The sequence below is a fragment of the Rhinopithecus bieti genome, unplaced genomic scaffold (genome assembly GCF_001698545.2).
Source record: "Rhinopithecus bieti isolate Rb0 unplaced genomic scaffold, ASM169854v2 scaffold_3858, whole genome shotgun sequence".
NCBI lineage: Eukaryota > Metazoa > Chordata > Mammalia > Primates > Cercopithecidae > Rhinopithecus > Rhinopithecus bieti.
In genome coordinates this window covers 2084411-2106875 of record NW_016804227.1, presented here as the reverse complement: position 1 = coordinate 2106875, position 22465 = coordinate 2084411, and the positions used below count along the sequence as shown (strand labels likewise).

The window sequence follows — 22465 nt, the reverse complement described above, 5'->3', positions numbered from 1 at the left end:
AACCAAATAATGCATGCCCTCAATCATAAGCAAGAGCTAAATTATGAGAACACATGGACACATAGAGAGGAATAACATGCACTGGGTCCTATCAGATGGCGGATAATTGGAGGGAGAGGATCAGGAAAAATAACTGAAGTATACTAGGCTTAAAAAAAAAATCCCTCAGAAAAATAAAACAGAAACCAGAATTGCTAAATATATTCTCTAGAATGTCCAGTCTTTCACCAAAAAAAAAAAAAAACAAAAACAAAAAAATTAAACATGCAACTCTGAGAAAATTTGAGCATCAAATAAGTTACACAATCCATTGAAATAGGAAACTATGAATTCAAGTTCATGTAAACAAATGGAAAGTGTAATGAGGATCAGGATCTTTACATTGTTTCAAAATACTTCCCCACAAGATACATATTATTACAAATAGAAAAAAAAAAAAAAAAGAGCAGCTTTACATTGCAGAAGACTGGCTGACAATACCACCTTAATCCAGTGATCAAAGTAAACTGCAAATTGAAATGGTGTGGCACAAGGGAGGATGCAACAACACTTCTGGGATAATTTTACCAAACACCCATAACATGGACCCAATCATAAAGAATTACCAAACTCAAAATTAGAACATCCTATCAAACAGCTGGCTTATAATTCCCAAAGTGTCAAGGCCATAAAAATGAAAGACCAAAGATTTATTGGAAAGTGAAGGAGAATCAAGAGCTAAGATAGAGGCAATATTTGATTATTTTGCTATAAAGAACATTATTGGATCATTTGGGAAAATATGAATGAAATCTGAGAAGTATATGTTAGCATTGTATCAGTATTAATCATTCCTCAATTTAGATAGTTATATTGTGATTATGCAGAAGAATGTTCTTATTTGAGGAAAATACACACAAAAGGCTTAGGGGCGATACAACATAAGGTCAGCTACTCACACAATGGTTCAGAAAAAAAATTGTACTGAGAAGACAATTTTTCTCTAAATTTGTTTGTTTCAAAATTTAAAATAAAATCAGTAAGTAATCTCCAATCCACTCCACTGCACCTGTGCGTAGCAAAATAATGGCCTGTCAAAGATATCCATATTCTAATGCCCAGAACCTGGGAATATGTTATTTTAAAAGGCAAAAATGATGTAAAGATGTGATTAGATTAAGAGTTTCAAGATGGGAGGCAGGCTACCATGGATTTTCCAAGTGGACTGAATGTAATCACAAGCATCTTTATAAGTGAAAGGAGGAGGCAGGAAAGTCAGAGAAGCAGATTTGAGGACAGAAGCAGAGGTCAGAGTGATATAATTGCTGGGGATCAGGAGCTAAGGATTGTGGGCAGCATCTAGATGCTAGAAAAGGCAAGGAAACAAACTCTCCCCCAGAGCCTCCAGAAAGGAACTCATCCTGCCAACATCTTGTCGTTACCCCGCTAGAGCCACTTTTTACTTCTGACCTCCAAAACTGTAAGATAATCATTTGGCATTGTTTCAAATCACTGCATTTGTGGTAGTTTGTTAAAGTAACAACAGCAAACTCATAGAACTCCTTAGGAAAGAAATGTCAGGTATTTCTTTTAAGGCAAAAAGTGATTATGTAAATGTATGATAAATCTCAGTAAAGACTGCAGAATAAAAGCATCACCTATGTAACACATGAAATAGTTTTCCTTGCAGCTGGTAAAAGAATCTTTTGTGGGGAGAGGCTTGATTTCTAGAGAATGAACATGGGTCGAGATGCACACGATCTGACAAGCTGACTCCAGGATTTCTGTTATCAGTCTTCTTTTTGCTGGGGACAATAAACAATCTCACAGTATCAGTGGTTTAAACTCCAAACGTTTATTTCTTACTTTTGAGTATTGGCTGTGGTTCTGCTGAGTCCAGCAGGGTTCCTCTTATCAGCTGGGCTTAAATCAGACATGCCCCATGTGTGTCTCATTGGGAGACCAAGGTTGGAGAAGTAGCTGCTATCTAAACACGCTCTCCTTGGAGCGGATGGCAAGAGTGCAAGAGGGTGATGGGCTTCTGATAGGAAAAAAAAAAAAAAAAAAGGCAACCTGTCACTTCCACTTACCTTTGAAAAATTAGAAAAATGTGCCCTTTCTTTGACACGGACTTGTGTCAAAGCACATGGTTTAGTCAGCATCACTCCCTCCATGAGGGTGCTCTAAATCTGCACCACTTTATGCCATAACTCTAAGTTGGTTAGGGGAAGAGATCATTCATGAAGAAATGTATTCCTCCCAGCTGTCCACATGAGAAAAGTAGTCTACTTATATGGTTGCTTAAAGGAAGTGTACATGTTTACCTAAAGTTGGGTATGTATTAAATAGTTGTTTTCTGTTGTTAAACTTCTTAAAGGAAGAGTAAATGTTCTGTTTTAGATATTACCAGACACACTAAAAAGTAATTCACAATTTGACAATATTCTAAGAATTGAAATACTTGAGAGAATTCACAAAAATGTTCCTAGAGAGGTAACAGTAATGGAGAAGCAGAGCTAGCAAAATCAGATCAAATATCTGTGCACTACATCTGCACTACAGCATACCATTTTAGAATATACATTTTCCCCAAAGAGTAGTCAACACAAATTCTATTATAGAACACACAAAGTTCTTTATTCCACCTAATCTACTTTTTTTTCTTTTTGTGACAAGGTCAAGCTGGAGTACAGTGGCAAAATCACAGCTCACTGAGGCTTCGACCTTCTAGGCTCAAGCAATCCTCCCACTTCAGCAGGAGTCTCCTGAGTAGGTGAGACTACCAGCATGTGCCACCGTGCTTGACGAGTTTAAATTTTTTGTAGAGATGGGATGTCATTATGTTGCCCAAGCTGATCTCAAACTTCTGGGCTTTCAGTGATCCTCCCACTACAGCCACTTAAAGTGTTGCGGATTTACAGGTGTGGAGCCAAGTCCCAAGCCTAATTTTTTATTAGATGTACTTGTCAAAATTCCACCTACCCTTCAGAACCTGGTTAAAATCTCATCCTGCCCCACCAATGTTAACCTTGTGACTTCCTCTCTCCTCTGATTTTGGGGTGTTTTGCTTTCTGCCTCTATTATGAACTTTTTATTATGGTTAAGTTTGATTCGGAGACCTAGAGAAACCGCTACTTATTCTAATGATCCCAGCCAAAAAGTTCCTTTTTAGCTGAAATCACCCCTGACCCTCCTCACTCTAGTTAGTTACCATCCCTCTTTTTCTGCTAATGGCGTAGTACATTACACATGTTCTCTCATTTACTTACTACTAAAAAGACTGGGAGGAGGGAAACTAAACATTTGTGAGTTTCATTTAAGACAGAGTATATAAAAACATCTTTTTCATCTTTGGTCCCCAGCACATAATATAGAATCTAGAATCAGAGTCTCAGCTTTGAAACTGTTGACATTTGGGGGCCAGACAATTATCTGTTGTGGGGACTGTCCCATGCATACAGGATATTAAGCAGTATTGATTTTCAAGTCTTGACAACCAAAAATCTCAGCAGACATTGCAAATATCCCCTGGGGTTCAAAATTGCTCCCCAGTTAAGAATCACTGATTGCAACCATAGCAGAAATTAATGTTCTTTGACTTGAAGTCAGGATTGTCTGGGTTTTTTCTTCCCTCCATTTTAGCTCTTCAACATCACCTAGCACTAAAATAAGTGAAAACAAACATACTTAAATAAAAGAGTGATTTAAACAAGTTTCAAATTAAAAGAAAATCTTCCTTCTGAGCCATTAAAAATAGAGCCTACAAGGATGATATACATTCATGAGAGAAATGACATGGCATATTGGTTTAATACGAATTCTAGCATGGGACTGCTAGATTCCAAATCCAGAGAGCATAGGTTTATACACAGCTCTCAGTGGTTCTAGATCAGTAACCTCAAGCAAGTCATTGAACGCAGTGTTGCACCTCAATGTTCTCAATCTTAAAATGGAGTGATATAATATACCTTCCTACCTCAACAAGACTGGTGCAAAGATCATGAGGTAAGATACGTAAGGTTACTGGAACAGGGACCGACAAGTATTCACTTATTATTCAGCAAATTGGAATATCTACTATTTAGCCAGGCGTTTTTACAAGTAGTAGAGGAACAAAAAGTTCAAGCCCTTATGGAGCCTTTAATTCCCAGATACAAGAAGAGTAGGAGCTGTACACTGTTAAGTGACCAGAATGACAGAGCAGCGACGAGGTCCCATGAGGAGTTGTCCTAGGAAATAGCTAAAGGAAAAAGGGTCTTATAGGGACTGTTCTGAAGCCAGACCACACTTGATGCGTTTAAGCTGTAGCAAAGAGCACAGTGAAAACTGAACAATGTATTGGTGTTTTCAAGAAGAAAAATGTAAAATTGGAAATTCTCATTGAGGAAAAAAAAAAAAATCTAAGCAAATTTTAAAATACTACAAAACATGCCAAAAATTTAATAAATGTTTTGTTTGGGTAATGAGACTTGAGTGATGCAATTCTCTTTTTTTCTTTTCTGTAATACCCAAGTTTCTGAATATGTTATTATAGTACCTGCAGTGTTTCTAAAAAATCAAAAGGCTTTACCAGTGAAAATATTGTAAATAAGATAGTTTGGGATTTATACTGGATTATTTATAATGTTTACCTTCATTTTGTAGCTGAAATGTAATTTTGTTTTATTTAAATGTTTTAATGCAAGCCTAACACAGTTTACTCATTATTATTCCATTTAATATTTTGACACAAATTTTTTCTGCCTATATATTGAACACAAATTATATCTTTTTGGCTGATGGTTCACAATGTAGATGTTTATCTTTTAAAATTTCTTCATGTCATCTAATGTGAAAAACAAAATCCCATCCATTTAACAAACTTTTCTTCAACTGGGTAGTCAGCAAAAATGTTGTAATAGTTCACTTAATGTTCTTTCAAAATATATTTTTCCAATTCAAAGAAGCAGCAAAGAAATTGTAGAAATGGGTTCCAAATCTAGGAAACAAATGATATTTATAATGTCTTTACTTATGTCTAAATATTTCCATTTCTACATGTATTTCTTAAATTATATGTCTCAGCTACAACACAATTATAATTTAGCATTTCTATACCTAATAGTAATTTTTTAAATGATTAAGTTGTCCCTTTTGAATTTGACAGAAATATAACTTTTTACGTTCACCATTTTTGCAACATCTTTTGGTAATTTTCTTGACACAATAAATCTATGCTTTAAAACATTAATTAAGATTAACATTTCACTATGAACTGTAAACAAAGCTTGCCAAAATAAAATGATTGAGCCTGGTTTTAAGTGTCTACCCTCAAGAGGCACTCAAAATGCAGCAATGATTTTTCGGTAGTTTCTACTGCTTTAGTTCCCTTAAGAAACGAAGTGTAAATCACAGAAATTCTTCACTTCTTAGAGCTGCAGAGACATTTAAAAGAGAGAGAGAGGTGCAGGAGAAGAGGAAATAAGAGTGTGCATTAAGAGCAATTCAGAGGGCCAGGCACAGTGGCTCATGCTTGTAATTCCAGCACTTTGGGAGACCGAGGTTGGCAGATCATCTGAGGTCACGAGTTCGAGACCAGCCTGGTAAACATGGTGAAACCCCAACTCTACTAAAAATACAAAAATTAGTTGGGCATGGTGGTGGACGCCTGTAATCCCAACTACTTGGGAGGCTGAGGCAGGAAAATTGCTTGCACCCGGGAAGCAGAAATTGCAGTGAGTTGAGATTGCATCACTGCACTCTGGCCTGGGTGACAGAGTGAGACTTCATCTCAAAAACAAAACAAAACAAACAAACAAACAAAAAGATAATTCAGAGAAATTCTCCCTTAAGTTTATTCACCTGGAATTGATAGGACCAAACATTGTCATAAGCATTATCACTATAGATTTGTGGGGATGGAGGATGGAGAGGGCTTGAATAATTGTGAATTTATATGATCTCCTATTGCCTACACACTCCTTCTATGTCCTTTTTATTTTCTTCCATTTTACACTGGGGATGAATTGTAGTGCAGGAGTCTGCTAGTGAATACAGAGGAGAGTTCTAAAAGTTTCTCTCATCCAATAAAACAAGTCAGTGTAAAACATACTTGTCAATAAAAACTATTTTTTACAGACCTAAATAACTGCATACATTCTTGAAAATGAATAACAAAATTTTATTTTAGTTGATGCACAGTAAATTCTTTACAAATATTGTTTCTTTTAAATTTTATATAATTATTTGGTATATCATATCAACTACTATCGACACTGCTTATTTAATGTATTTTTTCAATAAAATTAAAATTTTATGATCGCTTTTCATCTATTAAAATGTCTATATATGTGCAAAATTTTGTTTTTTATAGCTAGACATGAAACAATGGGTTAAAAAATGATCTTAATCATTAAGCATATTTTACATTACATCTTTACATTTTCAGCCAAAACAATGTTGGAATATTTTAATCACAAATATTATTTAGAATGTTCTTAAAAATATTTGACATTTCAAAATAATACAAAATTTCCATTTTAAAATTAAATGTTACTTAAGAAAGTTGTTTCCTTTCCTAAAAAATTAACAAACAAAAAGGAAGAAAAAAAACACTAATCCAGTTAGCAATCTTCTTACCTTCCTTTAGTCACATGTAGTGCCAAGAATAAGGTGTCTATTTAACATGTTTCTTCTTTCCATGACTTGCAGTGAATTGTGGATATCTATCCATAAAGGAAATTATGTGGTGAATGCCAGCATGCATAGAAATTTAATTCCTAACCTACAAGTATCAAATCAAAACCTTAGACACCAGCCAATGCCGTCCCAAGAATGTAACACACTTGAGGACAAGCTTCCTCTTGAGCCAACTCTGTCAACAGACACCACTTTTATTTCATGTACTCCCATTCTCTGGCACCTCTTTTCTTCCTGCTATCACAAATATGATTTTTTCAAAAGCCACTATCAAGGTAGTAAAAATGGCTTTAATTTATACTTGGTGTATTCATTTGCTAGGGGTGACATAACAAAACACCACAAATGGGGTGGGTTAAACAGAAACTAATTTTCGCATGGTTCTGTCGGCTGCACATTTATTGAGGTGCCAGTGGGGTAGGCTTTCTCTGAGGTCCTTAAGGGAAAATCTGTCCCAGGCATTCATTTGCCTTTTAGATAACTGTTCTTTAGATTAGTGATCCCCAACCTTTTTGGCACCAGGGACCGGTGTTGTGGAAGACAATTTTTTCACAGAAGTTGAGGGACAGGGGTGTTTCAGGATGAAACTGTTCCACCTGAGATCATCAAGCATTAGTTAGATTCTCATAAGGAGATCACAAACTAGATGCCCTGCAAAGCGGTTCACAAGAGGGTTCGTGCTCCTATGAGAACCCAATGCCTCTGCTGATCTGACGGGAGGCAGAGCTCAGGTGGCATTGCTTGTTGGCCTACGGCTCACCTCCTGTTGTGCTGCCTGGTTCCTAACAGGCCATGGAACAGGTCTGGTCCATGGCCCAGGGGTTAGGGACCCCTGCTTTAGGAGACTGCCCTTTAGATGACTGGCCTTTTCATATACATCATCCCTCTGAGCACAAGCACCCCAGTGTCTCTCTGCATGTTCTAACCTCCCACTTTCATAAGGACCCAGGTTAGATATTAAATTAGCTACGACATAATAGGTATCGTGTAGTACGATATCTAGTGATGAGTTTGCTAGTACAATGCCGGTTAGACCTCCTACGGTAAAAAGGAAAATAAAGCCTAGGGCTCAGAGTATTGCGGGGGATCACTTGATACTTCCCACCCTAATGTCCTCACTTTAACTTAATCACCCCTTTAAAGGCTCTATCTCCAAAAATGGTCACATTCACAGGTACTAGGCCACGGGCTTTCACATGTGAATTTTAGGGGGAAATTCAGCTCACAGCACTCAGGTTTAATAGTAAATTAACAAAGTGAAGACAATTAACTCAGTCAGGGACTGAAACACATCCAGTGATGAATATACTTTTTCTCCATGACAGAAAAGGGCCATATGACTTCTGAATTTTAATGCGAAAAATGAAGAAATGCATGGGTTATGGCTAACCATAAAATAAATACTTAAATATAATTCCTTCATATGGAGGTGTTTCACTAATTTTTTAAAACTATATAAGGAATATTATCTATGCTTCCACTTTACTAAGCCATAGAATCTATGTAGATTCTATATAGAGAGTCAACAAATGATGCTATGAAGCAGCACATGCTTGAGTACGTTAGATAGGCAACAGCTACTCGAGCAACAAAAGTCACAATTACAGAAAGCTTAGTTCCCACTGCAAAAGAGGGGCAAATACTGCAAAAGAACAAGGGGAATTAGACTGTAGTTTTGAAGAGTCACTTGTCACTTGTAATTTTTATTAAATGTTGATCATTTCCACATCCTAGAGGTAATTGCTTAATCATTAGGAAGTTGCTTCTCTTCCCTTTCACCTCTTTGAAAAAAAAGAAAAAAAATGTAATTCTCTTAGAATTTTCAACATTGAAAATGTGAATCTATTAAGAGGACAAAAACTTCATGGTCAATGTTTTATTTTAAATTAATGATGGAGCAATGTACAAAAGAATTTTCTGTTCTAAAAGCCATTTGGGGTAGATAAAGGAAGATTGTAAGATTTCCTTCTCATCAAACTATCCAATAATGCCTTCATAAGACTTGCTTACATAGATGTAAATAAGTATTTTAATATACAAGTACTGTGTTTGACCAATAGACACATTACTAAACAGATACATGTGTCTTCCAGTTTCATATACCTAAGCTTTTTAAGTGATGGAAAAAAATTGTACATAAAAAAAATTTAGGGATCCCTTTTATAGAGTGAAGAATCCTTTTATAGTTTGGATATTCACCAATAATTTATGTGTTTATTTCATTTAAGTTTTTATGCATATGATCTGCTTAAACCAAAGTAAAACAAAGTACACCTGTTCCATATTACAAAGATGAAAATACTATATTTATTCAATTATGGTTCATACATTTAATAGAATAAAAATTATTTTGTGTCTAAAGTTAAATTAAGACTAAACATCTGTATCTATATGTGATTATTTTTCTTCCCTCCCACCTATGCTTTTCATATGGAACTAATCACTAACAAGTATTCCTAAAATGTGAATAAAGCAGTGAAAGAAGAATAAAAACGGAAAAAAATACCTACTTATAATTTTAAATTGCTCTTAAAATAAAATTTGAGAGAAAATACCTTGTATGTTATTTAACTTCATTAAGCTATAAATTAAGTTAGCTATAAATTATCTATAAGCTAAATTCATTAGCTATAAATTAAATTTATCTACATCATATCTAATTTTCTCATTAACTATTAAAAATCCGAACTTCGTATTCATACATGAAAGTAGTTTTTCTTTTGGGTGTAAATAGAGTATACTTTAGAATTCTGAACACTTATCAAACTAAAGTTAGCTAATGAAATGTTAACAATAATATTCAAAACATGAATAAAATCCATACATTAATAACATCTAAAGGCAATGAAAGGCTTTGTGTGAAAGAATCATCTTTTGTCCAACTCTAACACCTTTTGTTTTTTAATGGCTATGTTACAAGTGTCTAAATCCCTGTCCTGGCACACTTTCACTGCTCATGCCTCTGGTAGTTTATTTGCATATTCAGCCCATCTGTAGCCCTTATATTGACTGAACTCATAAACAGAGAACATCAAGAATCCCTGCACAGATTTGCATGTGGTTACCCCTACTGTTGAGCCTATTCCAGGCTTGTACTTTGGGGCTTAGGCTTTGATCCTTATAATCAAACCCCACACAGTTGTTAAAAGACATGCAGTATCACTTACACAGTAAAACCATTGAAATAAGTATATTCCTCAGCTGTGAATCCACAAATATCTTGGCAAGATAATTCCACACCTTGCTGAAGAAGAAGATTTACTAAACGTGTTGGTTCACCACTGACAGCAAGAATAAGGGCTGTTCTGGAGCAAGAAATAGAAACGAATGCCCATTTAAAGAGCTTAAACATGCCTCATTTTAAAAAGTCAGTCTTCTCAATTTACTACTCAAATGTAGGACCTCTATCAGAAAGAGTCAAGGCAAGAATGTAAAAAGTACAGCAGATCTGCTCAAAAAAGTGTGCCAGTCACATATCATATCATGGAGTCTAAACATGAATAGTACCTAGGAAGCAGCTAGCTCAGTCATTTTCAATCTCTTCTTCCTGGAAGCCTAGTGTTTTCAAAAACATGTCTCAAAATTCCATGAAGGAATGTGTCTTGTGACTTTGGGTCCCCTGATCCCATTTAACTACAACAGTTGGTCACCTATGTAAGAGTCTAATGTTAAATTCTAATAATAAATGATAAATAAATAATAACAATAATAACCAATTAGTAGTTGGTCCAACTGTTTGATTTTACAAAGGGAAAAACAAATCCTGAAAGTTCAGATAATCTGTCCAAAAGCATGTGAGCATACATCCTATGGGTCTTATGGTTCTATATTTTCTCAGTATCATATACGTGTTTTGTGAATATACACACACACACATACACACACATAATCCTATTAGGTAGCTCTAGTTATGTGCTATCTTATTTATTAATTATACCTTTGATAATTATCTGAAGCATTCACATCAGCCCCTTTCTCCAGAAGAAATTTTACCATTTTTGGATTATTGCTAACAACGGCAGCCAATAGTGGAGTATAACCATCCTGAAAAATTATTTCAAAATGATTAAAATATTGTAGCAAATTTTCATGCTCTTTAGATTTAAGTTCAACTTAAAATACGTGTGTATAAAACTTCTGAATATACACTGTAACCCTTAAAAGATTTTAGTACATAAAAAAATGTGATTTCAAAGACCAATAAAACAAATCAGGGTTGAGCCAGACAAAAAATTAAAGTTGCTATTTTAGGCTTAATTCAAATTGTAGGTAAGAGCAGCCTAGAATAAGTAAGTGATGAGCACCTAGCATTTATTGTAAGTATTGCATACCATCAATTCACATTTCATAATATTGTCATCTTCAGATTTCCATTGGGTTTCATTTAAACCTCCAAGGCTGGCACTTATTTTGGATGTCATGTAGACAAAATATCAGTAAAGTATCAATATGCTTTTTTAAAAAATTCATCAGTTATTCATAATGCCTTAATGGAAGAGTTAGATTAATTTTAATATTATGTGATTTGCTATTTCAACCCTATTATTATTATTCATGAGTATATCAATAAAATAAAAAAAGGTGGGTTTTACGTTTTTATCAATACCAAGTAATACCAAGTTATAAGAAAATTAAATATTCCTCATTTGTTATGGCCTGTTAGACAATTATAATTGTTAAATATAGTGTTTCTTTGGAGGTCAGGATTACAATCTGCAATAAAATAAAGAAGACTTTAAGAGAAGAAAATTTTATCAGTTTTGATAATCTCTTCTCTTTCTCCCCAATTTCAGTTTGGAAAATTCATTCTTTATATAACATATATTTCAACATAGATGAATTATCTGAAATACGCTCTTCAGTTGCTTTCTAAAATATAGGATTTTTTTCTTTAATAGAAAACTACCTTATTTTTCATTTCAAGATCAGCTTCGTAATCAAGCAGCTGTTCAACTAATGAGACACTCTGACCACAAACAGCATAGTGAAGAGCAGTATTATAATGAATATCCCTCAGATTTGGGTCTGCACCACAGTTTAGAAGAATAGTAGCACAATCCTCATTTTGACACTGTACTGCCTGTTAATGCAACAAGAGTAGATGAGTAACAAATTTACTATTTGGGATATGATAAATTAATGCTTGATACTATGTTTTAAAACATGAAAAATCAACAAAAGTTAACTAGGAGAACTCAAACACATTCCAGTTGAAAAAGAAAATTATGGCATACCTTAATCAATGGGGATTTGTTTTCACTATCCCGGATATTTATTTTGCATTGTTGCTCAATTAGGAAAAGTACAACATCTCTATGTCCATTCACACAGGCCAGGTGCAAAGGTGTTCTACGTCAATAAAACAAAACACAAAGTTAGAGATAAGTCTCCGTTTGAGCCAGTTACTTATTTTACTTAAAAACAAGCCAGATTGTACATTGGTAAAGTACTTGCTTCATGCACATATTTCTATTTAAACAAATGTACATTAACTACAATTACCTTTTATTGAACTTTCAGGGCTACGCAAGTGTGTTGAAGATTAAATATTTAACTGATTTCACTTCAAGAAAAATGTAACTATAATTAGATGAAAACAGATTTTAAAAAAGTACCAAAATGATGTCTGGGCTTGGAAAAGATAATAAAGTTAGGTATCACAATAAAATTTAGAAATTATATTTAAAACCTGAGATGCATCTAATAGGTAACAGGAGGAAAGTATATTACTTAATCAATGACATGCTATCCCTAATTGTGTGTTTTTCTTTATTTACTCAGTGATTAAAGTTGGCATTTGTATCTGAGAAGTAAAAGATGAATGCCTAAGGACTCTCTAAGTTGTAGATCTTAACCCTATTTTAAGTTATTACACTAATTTCCACTTCTGAAGAACCGTATTCTAGGTAGCCTGCCAGAAACAAGACACACATTCATGAACTTTGACAGAAGACTAATTAGATCCATTTAAATTTTGTAATTTTTAGCCTGGACTGACCCTCAATAAACATTTATCTTCTTCTAAGGTGATATCATTATAGCCTTGTTTTTAGATAATTTTATAATACCAAGGCCACATATAAATAATCCATTTAAAACAAGAAGCTTAAATATATTTTCCTTGTTTCACTCTAGCTCCTCAGAAGTACTCTATGGGTACCTAAATAGACCCGCTATTGACACACAGGAGTAGCAAAAGATGAACCTCAAAATAAGATAACTACTTAAAACAAGGTAATTTTCAAAAGATAAACTAACAAAACCTATTCACAATAACTTACCATCTCTGGCAGTAAACCAAGAAAATACAAAACAGTTCAAAAAAATTGGAGGAAGCTAAAAATCTAATTAAGTTTACCTGAATGTAATCTCTGGAAGGCACGACTGTAATATAACTACAATATAAAAAGTCAAATTTTACCCAATTATATTATTATTTAGCTAAAGAGAGAGCACAGTCAGGAAGAGGACAGTCAGCTAACATAACAGAATAAAACCAGAAGTTATCCATAATTAACATACTTCATGGAAAAGACAATCTGAATTTAAGGAACAAACAAAGAAGAACTTTGTTGTAGGACAAAAGTGATTCATCAAACACCATGGTCTAAATTATGTTTCCCTCAAAACTATCCACCTTACTTTACTGTGATTCCATCCTTACCAAGCAAATTTCTGATGACTAATTTCTCAGTCATCCTGATACAATGAAGCACTGATTAACCTTTCTGCTCACATTTACAATTTGGTTTAAGGATGAAATTCCTTACATAATAGGAGTTTTCAGAGCCCTCAATCCCAACACAACACAGGGCTAAATAGCTTTAAGCCCACCAAAGATAAGTCCTTGCAGTAGATAGCAAATCCTGGCAAACATTTTGATGTGTCCCCTTCATCTGCCATTACACATATCTTGAGAATTTAGTTCCAAGGAACTTTGGTGGTTTCCACCCAATTTTTAGATCTGCCTCTCCCTCCAACTCCAGTTTTATTTTTTACCTAATTTAAAATAAATACATAAAATTATACACACACACACACACACACAGAGACACTGCTCTTACTAAGAAAGTAAATGGATTCCCAATAGGTCCTCCACAAATAGCTGTTGCATACTGCTGTATACCTCACTCTTCCACCAACTGAATCTAAAACCTTCAGTAACAAATCTACAAAAAAATTTCATGGCCCATATTAAACTCCAAGAACTTAGGAAATCAGCCATAAATTCAATAAAATAAAATAGCCTTGAAAGATTCCACCCTCAAAGGAGGTATTGAACAATGCAGCCTGGGGTCATTTATACAAAATCTGAAAACAAGAACTAATCTAGCTTGAGCATGCACAAAACACTAAAAAGTTGACAATATTCACTCAAACCGTCAGTCTTGTAAAGAAGATTTTTAGAATATTTGGCATCTTTTAAAGCAGTTATCTTAGTTTAAAAAAAAGTTTTAAAAATATACAGATTTAACATTTACATTCATTTTATTTTAAATTTTAGATTTAAGTGTAAAATTTTAGAGCTCACACTTGAAGTAAGCAGCAAAAGAAAAAAAATTGTCATGGCCACTTCTCTATATGTTTACACACATAATGTAAATGCCTCAAGGCCAATAGGAATGCTTTTCCACTTAATGTCAAAACAAAAGCCATTCTATTTTTTGAAATAGTTGAATGCAAAAGTATATTTACAGATATCTTGGAGAAACATTTTAAATCAATATTATTCCATTTGTCAAAATCCTTAACTTTCATCAATACATTATGCTCCTAATTTAAGACTTTATATTGTTACTTCTTAACTCATGGTACTTAATCTAACCAGAAATCTGAATTCCTGTGAAGCTTAGTATTGGTTACTAGGTTTTCAGGCTAACTGGTGTCATTTTGTTTCACTCAAGTTCTGTTTTCCCCCAGACTCCCACTCTCTTTTATATCAATGGAAAAATTGTCAGCATAGACTATGGACAGGTGATGATCAGATACCAGAAATCTCAAATTGAACTTCAGCAAAAGGCATGACTCAGATGAGTGTCAAGGCTGAATGATTACTTTGAAAGCTGAAGTGAAAAGTGTTGTCTGCTAGACAGAGTACAGGGCCAGGGCATAGCTGTAGCCTTCAATTGAGTCTCATCATGAGAATGTCCTTTTTAAGTAATATTCTTGGACTCTTGATAACTTAAAGAGTTCAGGGTGAGTGGTAACCAAGGATGCTAACTCACCCTAGGTCATCTATTTTCAACTCTAGACTGGGCACTTTCGATGTAATCTAGGTTTGAGTAGTAAGGTTGAAGGTATTAATTTAGAATTGGGCCTCCACTTACCAATTTATGAAGGTGATCTGAAGGGCTTTTTTATTAAAAACCATAAAAGTGATTTTATAGCAGGAGAGATATTAAACATCTCCAATTCATTTTCAACCTTATTAGGCACAGTGCTCTTGAAATAAAAACAATAATAGAAGCTAACTATGCAGAGCACATTAACAGGGAGCTATTCTGATTTAATAAGATGCCTGCAACAGAGCTTTGCAGATCTTTGTTTAAAAAACACTAATCGAGTAGTAGCTCTAGTTTGAAAGATGAGACTGAAGGTATCTCTGCATTATACAAATGTAGAGAAGGCCTCAAACTCCCATCTTGACTCTCAGAACAATGTTTTTCCTACTAGGCCACTATGGCTTCCTGAACGATCTGCTTATGCTATTTCCCCTGTTTCTTTTTTTTTTTTTTTTTTAACCAGAAATTCCAATTTTCAGTATCATTATTTTTACTAGAAAACATATATAAAAATATTACTTCCATTAGGCCATTAATATGCACATATGCTTACATGAGGTTTCAGAGACCTTAAGCACAATGCTTCCAAAATGAGTCTGTGAAACATTTGATAAAACATTGTAATTTACCTTATTAAAAATTCAAACAAAACGAATAGTTCCCAATGACCATCTCACTCTATCTACTTTCCTCTCCCCACATTTCATCTCTCTCAGAAATAGCAATTTAAGTATATGTTCTTTAAGATTTTATCTTTCTCATTTTCAGTATCTCTCTCTCTATACACACACACACACACACACACACACACACAAATATTCAAACAGAAATATACAGTTTGAGATTTTTTCATTCAGCTTTATCGAGGTGTAATTTATAATAAAGTGTACAATTTTAAGAATTTTGACTAGTCAATTTACAGTCAATTCTCTGCAATCAATTCTTTCCCCTGCCCCCGTATCTAAAACCACTGCTAACTATTAATTTGCATTATGTTACTATCCTCTTTTTTTAGATTTGGGGTGTACATATGTAGGTTTGTTACATGGGTATCTTGCATAATGCTGCGCTTCTGCTGAACTCATTACCCAAATAGTGAACATAGTATCTTATAGGTAGTTTTTCAACTCTCATGCCCATCCTAACATTCCCCCATTTGGAGACCCTAGTGTCTATTATTTCCACCCTTATGTCCATGTGATAGAGATAATTTCATATCCTCTTTGACAATTTTGTATGCCTTTTCTTTCTTTTGCCTGATTTTTCTGGCTAGGACTTCCAGTACTATGTTGGATAGCAGTGGTGAGAGCAGACATCTTTGTCTTATTCCAGTTCTCAGGAGGAATGTTTTCAGCTTTTCCACATTCAGTATGATATTGGCTGTGTGTTTGTCATAGATGGCCCTTATTATGTTGAGGTATGTTTCTTCGATGCCTAGTTTGTTGACGGTTTTTTTCATGAAGGGATGTTGGATTTTATCAATGCTTTTCCTGCAACTATTGAGATGATCATCTGGTTTTTGCTTTTAATTCTGTTTATGTGGTAAATCACATTTATTGATTTGCATATGTTGAACCATCCTTGTATACCTGGAGTAAAACCCACTTGATTGTGTTGAATTATCTTTTTGATATACTGCTGATTTGGTTTGCTAGTATTTTTGTGTCTATGTTCATCAGGAATATTGGACTGTAGTTTTTTTTTTTTTTTTTCGTTGTTTCCTGTATGCTACAATGCTTTACCTTTTCTAGAATTTCATGTAAGTGGAGTCATTTGTGTCTGGTTTCTTTCAGTTAGCATGACACTTTCAAGATTCACCCATATTTTTTGCATATATCCATAATTCATAGCATTTATTGCTGAATAATATCTTTAAGTTATCCTATTTATATGTGTATGTATGTATGTATTCATCCTTTCATTCATGTATTTTAAAAATATTAAGTACTCACTATGGCTAGGCAGGGTTCTAGCTGATGAGGATATATCAGCAAAGATGTGCAAATACCTGCTTTTATAAATCATACATGTTAGTAGAAGAGGTAAACAACAAACAATTTAAAAGATGAAAAGTACATCAGACAATATTAAGTTCTAAAGAGAAAAGCAGGGAAGAAGGATAGGAAACGTCAGTGAGGAGAAAGGGTACAATTGCAGGTGAAGAGTAGCCAGGGAAGGCCTCACTAGTAAGGTAACAATTGAATAACACCTACAGGAAGTGAAAGAGCAAGTCATACGACTATCTGAGGGAAAAGCACCCCAGGCAGAGGGACCAGCAAGTCCAAAAACCCTAAATGCATGTCTTGCATTTCTGTGGAACAGTAAGAAGACCAGTGTAGCTGGAGGTAAATGAATGAAAGGAAGAGCTGCAGGATGTAAGATCAGTGAAGTAACAGGGTGAGGATGAAGATCATATAGGGTTGTATGAGACACTGGATGGATATGGCTTTTACCCCTAATAAGATGGGAAGTGATTGTAAGTTATGAAAACAAGGAGTAATACCATTTGACATACATTACACAGGATCATTCTGACTGCTGTATTGAGAATAAGCTGAAAAGGGAAAAGTGTAGTTAAGTGGGCACTGTAGTAATTCTAGTTGAGACATAATGGTGGCTTTGACTATGGTAGTACTTATAAAGTTGGTAAGAAATGCTTGGATATTAGATATATTTTGAAGGAGGAGCCAACAAGATTTCCTATTCAATCAAATGAAGGATGTGAAGGAATTAGAGGAATCAAAAATATTCTAGAATTTCAGCCTAAAGCAATTGAAAGACAACATTTGGCATTTATAGAAAAAGAAAAGGCAGGTCCGAAATGAAATAACAGGATCTTAGTTTGGGAATGTTTGAGACCTCAGTTTGAGAAAGCTAAGTAGTGATGTGATGGAGCTCATGGTTCTTGCAAGCTAACTGTTAAATTTTCAGAATTGAAATTGAAATTGGAATTTTGCAAGCCAGTTGATAGCACATTGGTAGCTTAAAATTGGCCACTATTTACAAACCCTATGAATCAGGGTTTTCCCTCTTTCCCTCCCCTACCCATTAAGGGCCTGTTATTAAACATTTATTAGCACACCAGTGAATATTAGATATCCAAGTATAAATATAGGCAGGCAAGAGGTCTTGTTGGCTGGAGATTAAAAGTTGGAAGGCACTGGAATATATATATTTAAAACTAACCTGTCTTCACCAGGAGAGTGAAGATCAAAACACAGACAGAAATCATTTCTGGTGAAACTCCTTAAGTGTTTACAAGTTAGGAAGATGAAGAGAAACCAGCAAAGGAGTCTCGCTTTAAGTGTCCACAGAATTAAGAGAAATGCCAGATGGCCCCAGTGTTCTGAAAGACATTAATTCAAATATCGCTGATACGGCAAATAAAATACTTTGCTGACATGCCAGCAAGGTAAGACTGAAAACTGACCCCTGAATAAAGTCATGTTGAAGTTACTGATTACCTTATAAAGTCATTCAGTGGAGTGATGTAGGATAAAAGCCATCTAGAAGATTGGACAACACTGTTTTTGTAAAAAAAAAAAAAGGAGACATAATACTACCAGTAAGCTAAATACAAATCTTTTTTCTAACCATATAGTTTTCACTTAGCCAATTGTGATGAAAGATGATGCTTTTCATACCCTTTGACTTGAAACTCCCAAAAATATTTTAGGGCAGCCACAGAGAGTACATATTTACTGTTACTAATGCCAAACACATAACTCTTTTCTTAACATGTATTAATTTTGCAGCAAGTGGTTAACGGGTTTGAAGATATGTAATTGAGGAAATTTTTCATAAGTGATCCACATTAAAAAGATTAACAAGAGTGATGTCAGCAATATGACAGAGTAGGAAACCCTGAAGTACCCTTCCCCACAACAAACACACCAATTCAGCAACAGCGTAAGGACAAACTCCCTTTGTGAAAAATCAGAAACTAATTGAAAGTCTCCTGAATCCTGGGAGAACACAAAACCAGAGGTACTAGAACTAATAGACAGATTCAGAACACCCTCTTGCTGAAGATCCTGCCTCCAACACCGTGCCATATGATCAGAAAGAGACCCACTAGCTCCCAGCTTTACCCAAGAGAGCAAAGAGGGTTGCTTGCCAGCACCCCAGCTTCCCCATGAACTATATGAATACATGTTAACTATGACAACAAAGTTTGTGGGGGGGGATAAAATTTAGAATTTTTACATGCTATTGGACTTCAATTGTTAGCAACTTAAACTACTATGAGCTATTTTATGTAAGTCCCAAAGTAACCACAAAAAATCTGTAGAAGTTACACAAAAAAAAGAGAGAAAGGAACCAAAGCACATCAATATCAAAGCACAAAATCAAGAAAACACAAAGGAAGACAGGAAGAAAGAAAAAGACAAAGGAACTATAAGAGTAATATGAAAGCTAACAAAATAGCAATAGTAAAACTTTCCCTATCTATAAATACATTAAATGTAAATAGATTAAGCTCTGTAATCAAAGAGTGGCTGAATAGACAAAACACAAGGTGCAACTACAGTTGACCCTTGAACAGGTGTTTTAACTGTGTAAGTTCACTTATACACAGATTTTTTTCAATAGCTATATTAGAAAAATTTTGGAAATTTGCAACAATTTGAAAAAACTTCCAGATGAAACAAGTAGCCTAAAAATACTAAAAAATTAAGAAAAGGTTACATATGCCATGAATGCATAAAATATATGTAGAACCAGTCTATTTTATCATTAACTACCATAAAATACCAGACATACTATGATGAACCCCTCCTCTTCCTCCCCCTCCATCTACTTAATGTGAAGAAAACAGGATGAACAACTTTATGACGATCCACTTCAACTTAATAGTAAATATATTTTCTCTTCCTTATAATTTTCCTAATAACATTTTCTTTTCTTTTGCTAACTTTATTTTATTGTAAGAATACAATGGGTAATACATATTACATACAAAATATGTGTTAATCAACTGTTTATGCTGTTGGTAACACTTCCAATCAACAATGGGCTATTTATAGCTAAGTTCTGGGGGAGCCAAAAGTTATTAGCAAATTTTTACTTCACAGGGGGTTGGCTCCCCACCCCAATCCCTATGTGGTTCAAGGGTTAAGTGTATATGCTCTCTATCAGAAACTCACTTTAGATTTAAGGAGAATTTGATTAAACAGCGACTTCAAATGCCTGTTTGGAAGCAGCCATTGTGCTCTCAAGCATGCCAAGATAGAGTCTAAAACTGTACTTGTTATAAAGCTAACCTGGGTATGAAGCTATCTAGGGAGTCCCTCTCTTTGTCAACCCCAGCTCAACAGCAATTCTGAGTTTGGAGACTCTCAAAGTCTCTTTTAAATTGTAACTAAAGTAAGGACAGTGGTTTAACAGAGTTCATATTGCTGATTGTGTTGCATCAAGGCCCCAGGGGGCTGCAAGGGACCTTTGTGACTTGACAAGTTCAATGGTAATGAGTGTGGTTAATGAATAGTATGGCTTATCATATTATCCCAGAATCTGACACGTTTATACAGTTGTTACACATATTTGCAGCACATATTTGGTGAGAAAATGAAAACAGATTTAAGAAAATTGGTGATGAGTAGCAATGAAGGGAGAAAAAAATCATTCTCTGTCCAAATAAGTTTGCTAAGTATCAATAAACTCAGCAAGCTTCTTTTTCAAAAAATTAAAAAGTTACTTGTTTTGATGTTTCCAAGTGTTAAAATCTGACTAACCAATGTTCTAGGGGGTCATCTCTACTCTTTTACTATTCTCCAATGAGCAAAATTGTGCATCTTAGTGCCTGGGGACAATCAATTACCAAGAAGCAAAACAACAAGGTGGGGAAAAGATGGACTGCCAGTGGAGACCAAGCCGGTGCGAGGAGGGGATGGATTCAGGAAGGGCAGAAAATATTCAAGTAAGCATTCCTTTTTTTTTTTTTTTTTTTTGAGACAAGTCTTGCTCTGTCACTCGGGTTGGAATGCAGCGGCCGATCTCGGCTCACTGAAACCTCTGCCTTCCGGGTTCAAGTGATTCTCCTACCTCAGCCTCCCGAGTAGCTGGGATTACAGGCACCCGCCACCACGCCCCGCTAATTTTTGTATTTTTGGTTAGAGACGGGTTTTCGCCATGTTGGCCAGGTTGCTCTCGAACTCCTGACCTCAGGTGATCCTCCCGCCTCGGCCTCCCAAAGTGCTGGGATTACAGGCATGAGCGACCGCGCCCGGCCCAGCATTTAAAAATAAATAAATAGCCAAAAGTTGGAGTGGGACCCTCTGCCAATAATCACCAGACAATCTTTCTTCTTTGGGAAACCCTGAGTGACAATTAGGGTCAAACAGCCCCTACTTGTCTTATTTCTGGTTGAAGGACCCGGGCCCCAACCCGTCCTCCCCCGCTGGCTCTTCAGTCTGGTCACCTGTATTTTTTGTCCTGCATGTTTACATCATATTTCTTGAGCTGAAGATATTCCTTCAGCTTCTTCAAATCCCCGACTGCAGCAGCTCTGTGAAGTTTCTTTAAATCCTTTTCTCGAAGGTTGTAGCCCTGGCCTATGGACGGGTCTGAGGAGGTACGGCTATGGGTCTCATTCTTCCTCTTCCAGAAGTTGAAAAGCTTATTCATGGCGGTGCAGACTGCAGTCTTTCCGTCAGACCAGGATGTTCCTTGGCCTCCTAGCCGTCCGCCCTGCCACTCTGCCCTAGCACCCGGCCGGCAGCTCTCTCCAGTACCCGACGAAAGTGGAAATGCTGGAAGGGCCTTGCGCAGCCGGCCGTTATGGCAGTTATGGTCGTTATGGTTGTTAAGGTCGTTATGGTCCGGTCCCAGGGGCTCGCAGACCTGCATTCTCACCTAGGACTTGGGCCTGACAGCCACACCTGCAGTCTTCCTGTTAGATCATGAACCTTGTAATAGAAACTTACCAACTTTCTTACAAATAGCCTCTTCTCCTTCAGAAGTAGATCTAAGGGCTTGAACTCTTGCAAACTAATATTTACCTTCCTTGTGATGGGGATGGGGATGAGGATGGGGATAGGGATGGATCTCTTCCAGTGATCTTCCCTCCAACCTACTCCCAGCCTCTCACCTCCCTGGCCACATGCTACAAATTGTCTTCATAACAACTGCAATTCCTCAATAACCTCAATTTCATACAAACTTTTTAACACCACTTCTCATATTCCAGCTCATTTTGTCTGGTCACAAAACTCCAAAATTCCTTTGAAAATATAACTCACTGTGCCTACAGTCCATGAGTCTCATATCCTTTCCCTGGCCTGGACCACTACACCCTGTGTCCTCACTTCACTACTTAACTAAATTCCACGGTCAATCATCATAATCACTCTCATGCAGATACCTTCAATAAGTTTTCCCCCATTCCCTTTCTTACCTATCTGTGCCTAAACCAAAACCCTCATTAAATCTAAACTGTTTGGTGTGCCCTAAGCCACTGAAATGTGACCGAAGGAAAAAACACAGTCCTGCCATCATCTTTCATTTCCAGTTCAGGAAAATCCACC

At 35.7% G+C, this 22465-nt stretch overlaps 1 protein-coding gene across 1 annotated transcript; it reads right to left on the bottom strand.

The window, feature by feature from the left end:
- Positions 1 to 4615: 4615 nt before the first annotated feature.
- ANKRD7 (ankyrin repeat domain 7) lies at positions 4616 to 22316 on the bottom strand. Its single transcript, XM_017867356.1, is given in 8 exon segments — positions 4616 to 4957; positions 6598 to 6683; positions 9825 to 9870; positions 9872 to 9962; positions 10595 to 10701; positions 11564 to 11737; positions 11892 to 12006; positions 21361 to 22316. Coding segments are annotated over 7 exon segments (1041 nt in total). The 5' UTR covers positions 21789 to 22316; the 3' UTR covers positions 4616 to 4957; positions 6598 to 6603.
- Positions 22317 to 22465: the final 149 nt, after the last annotated feature.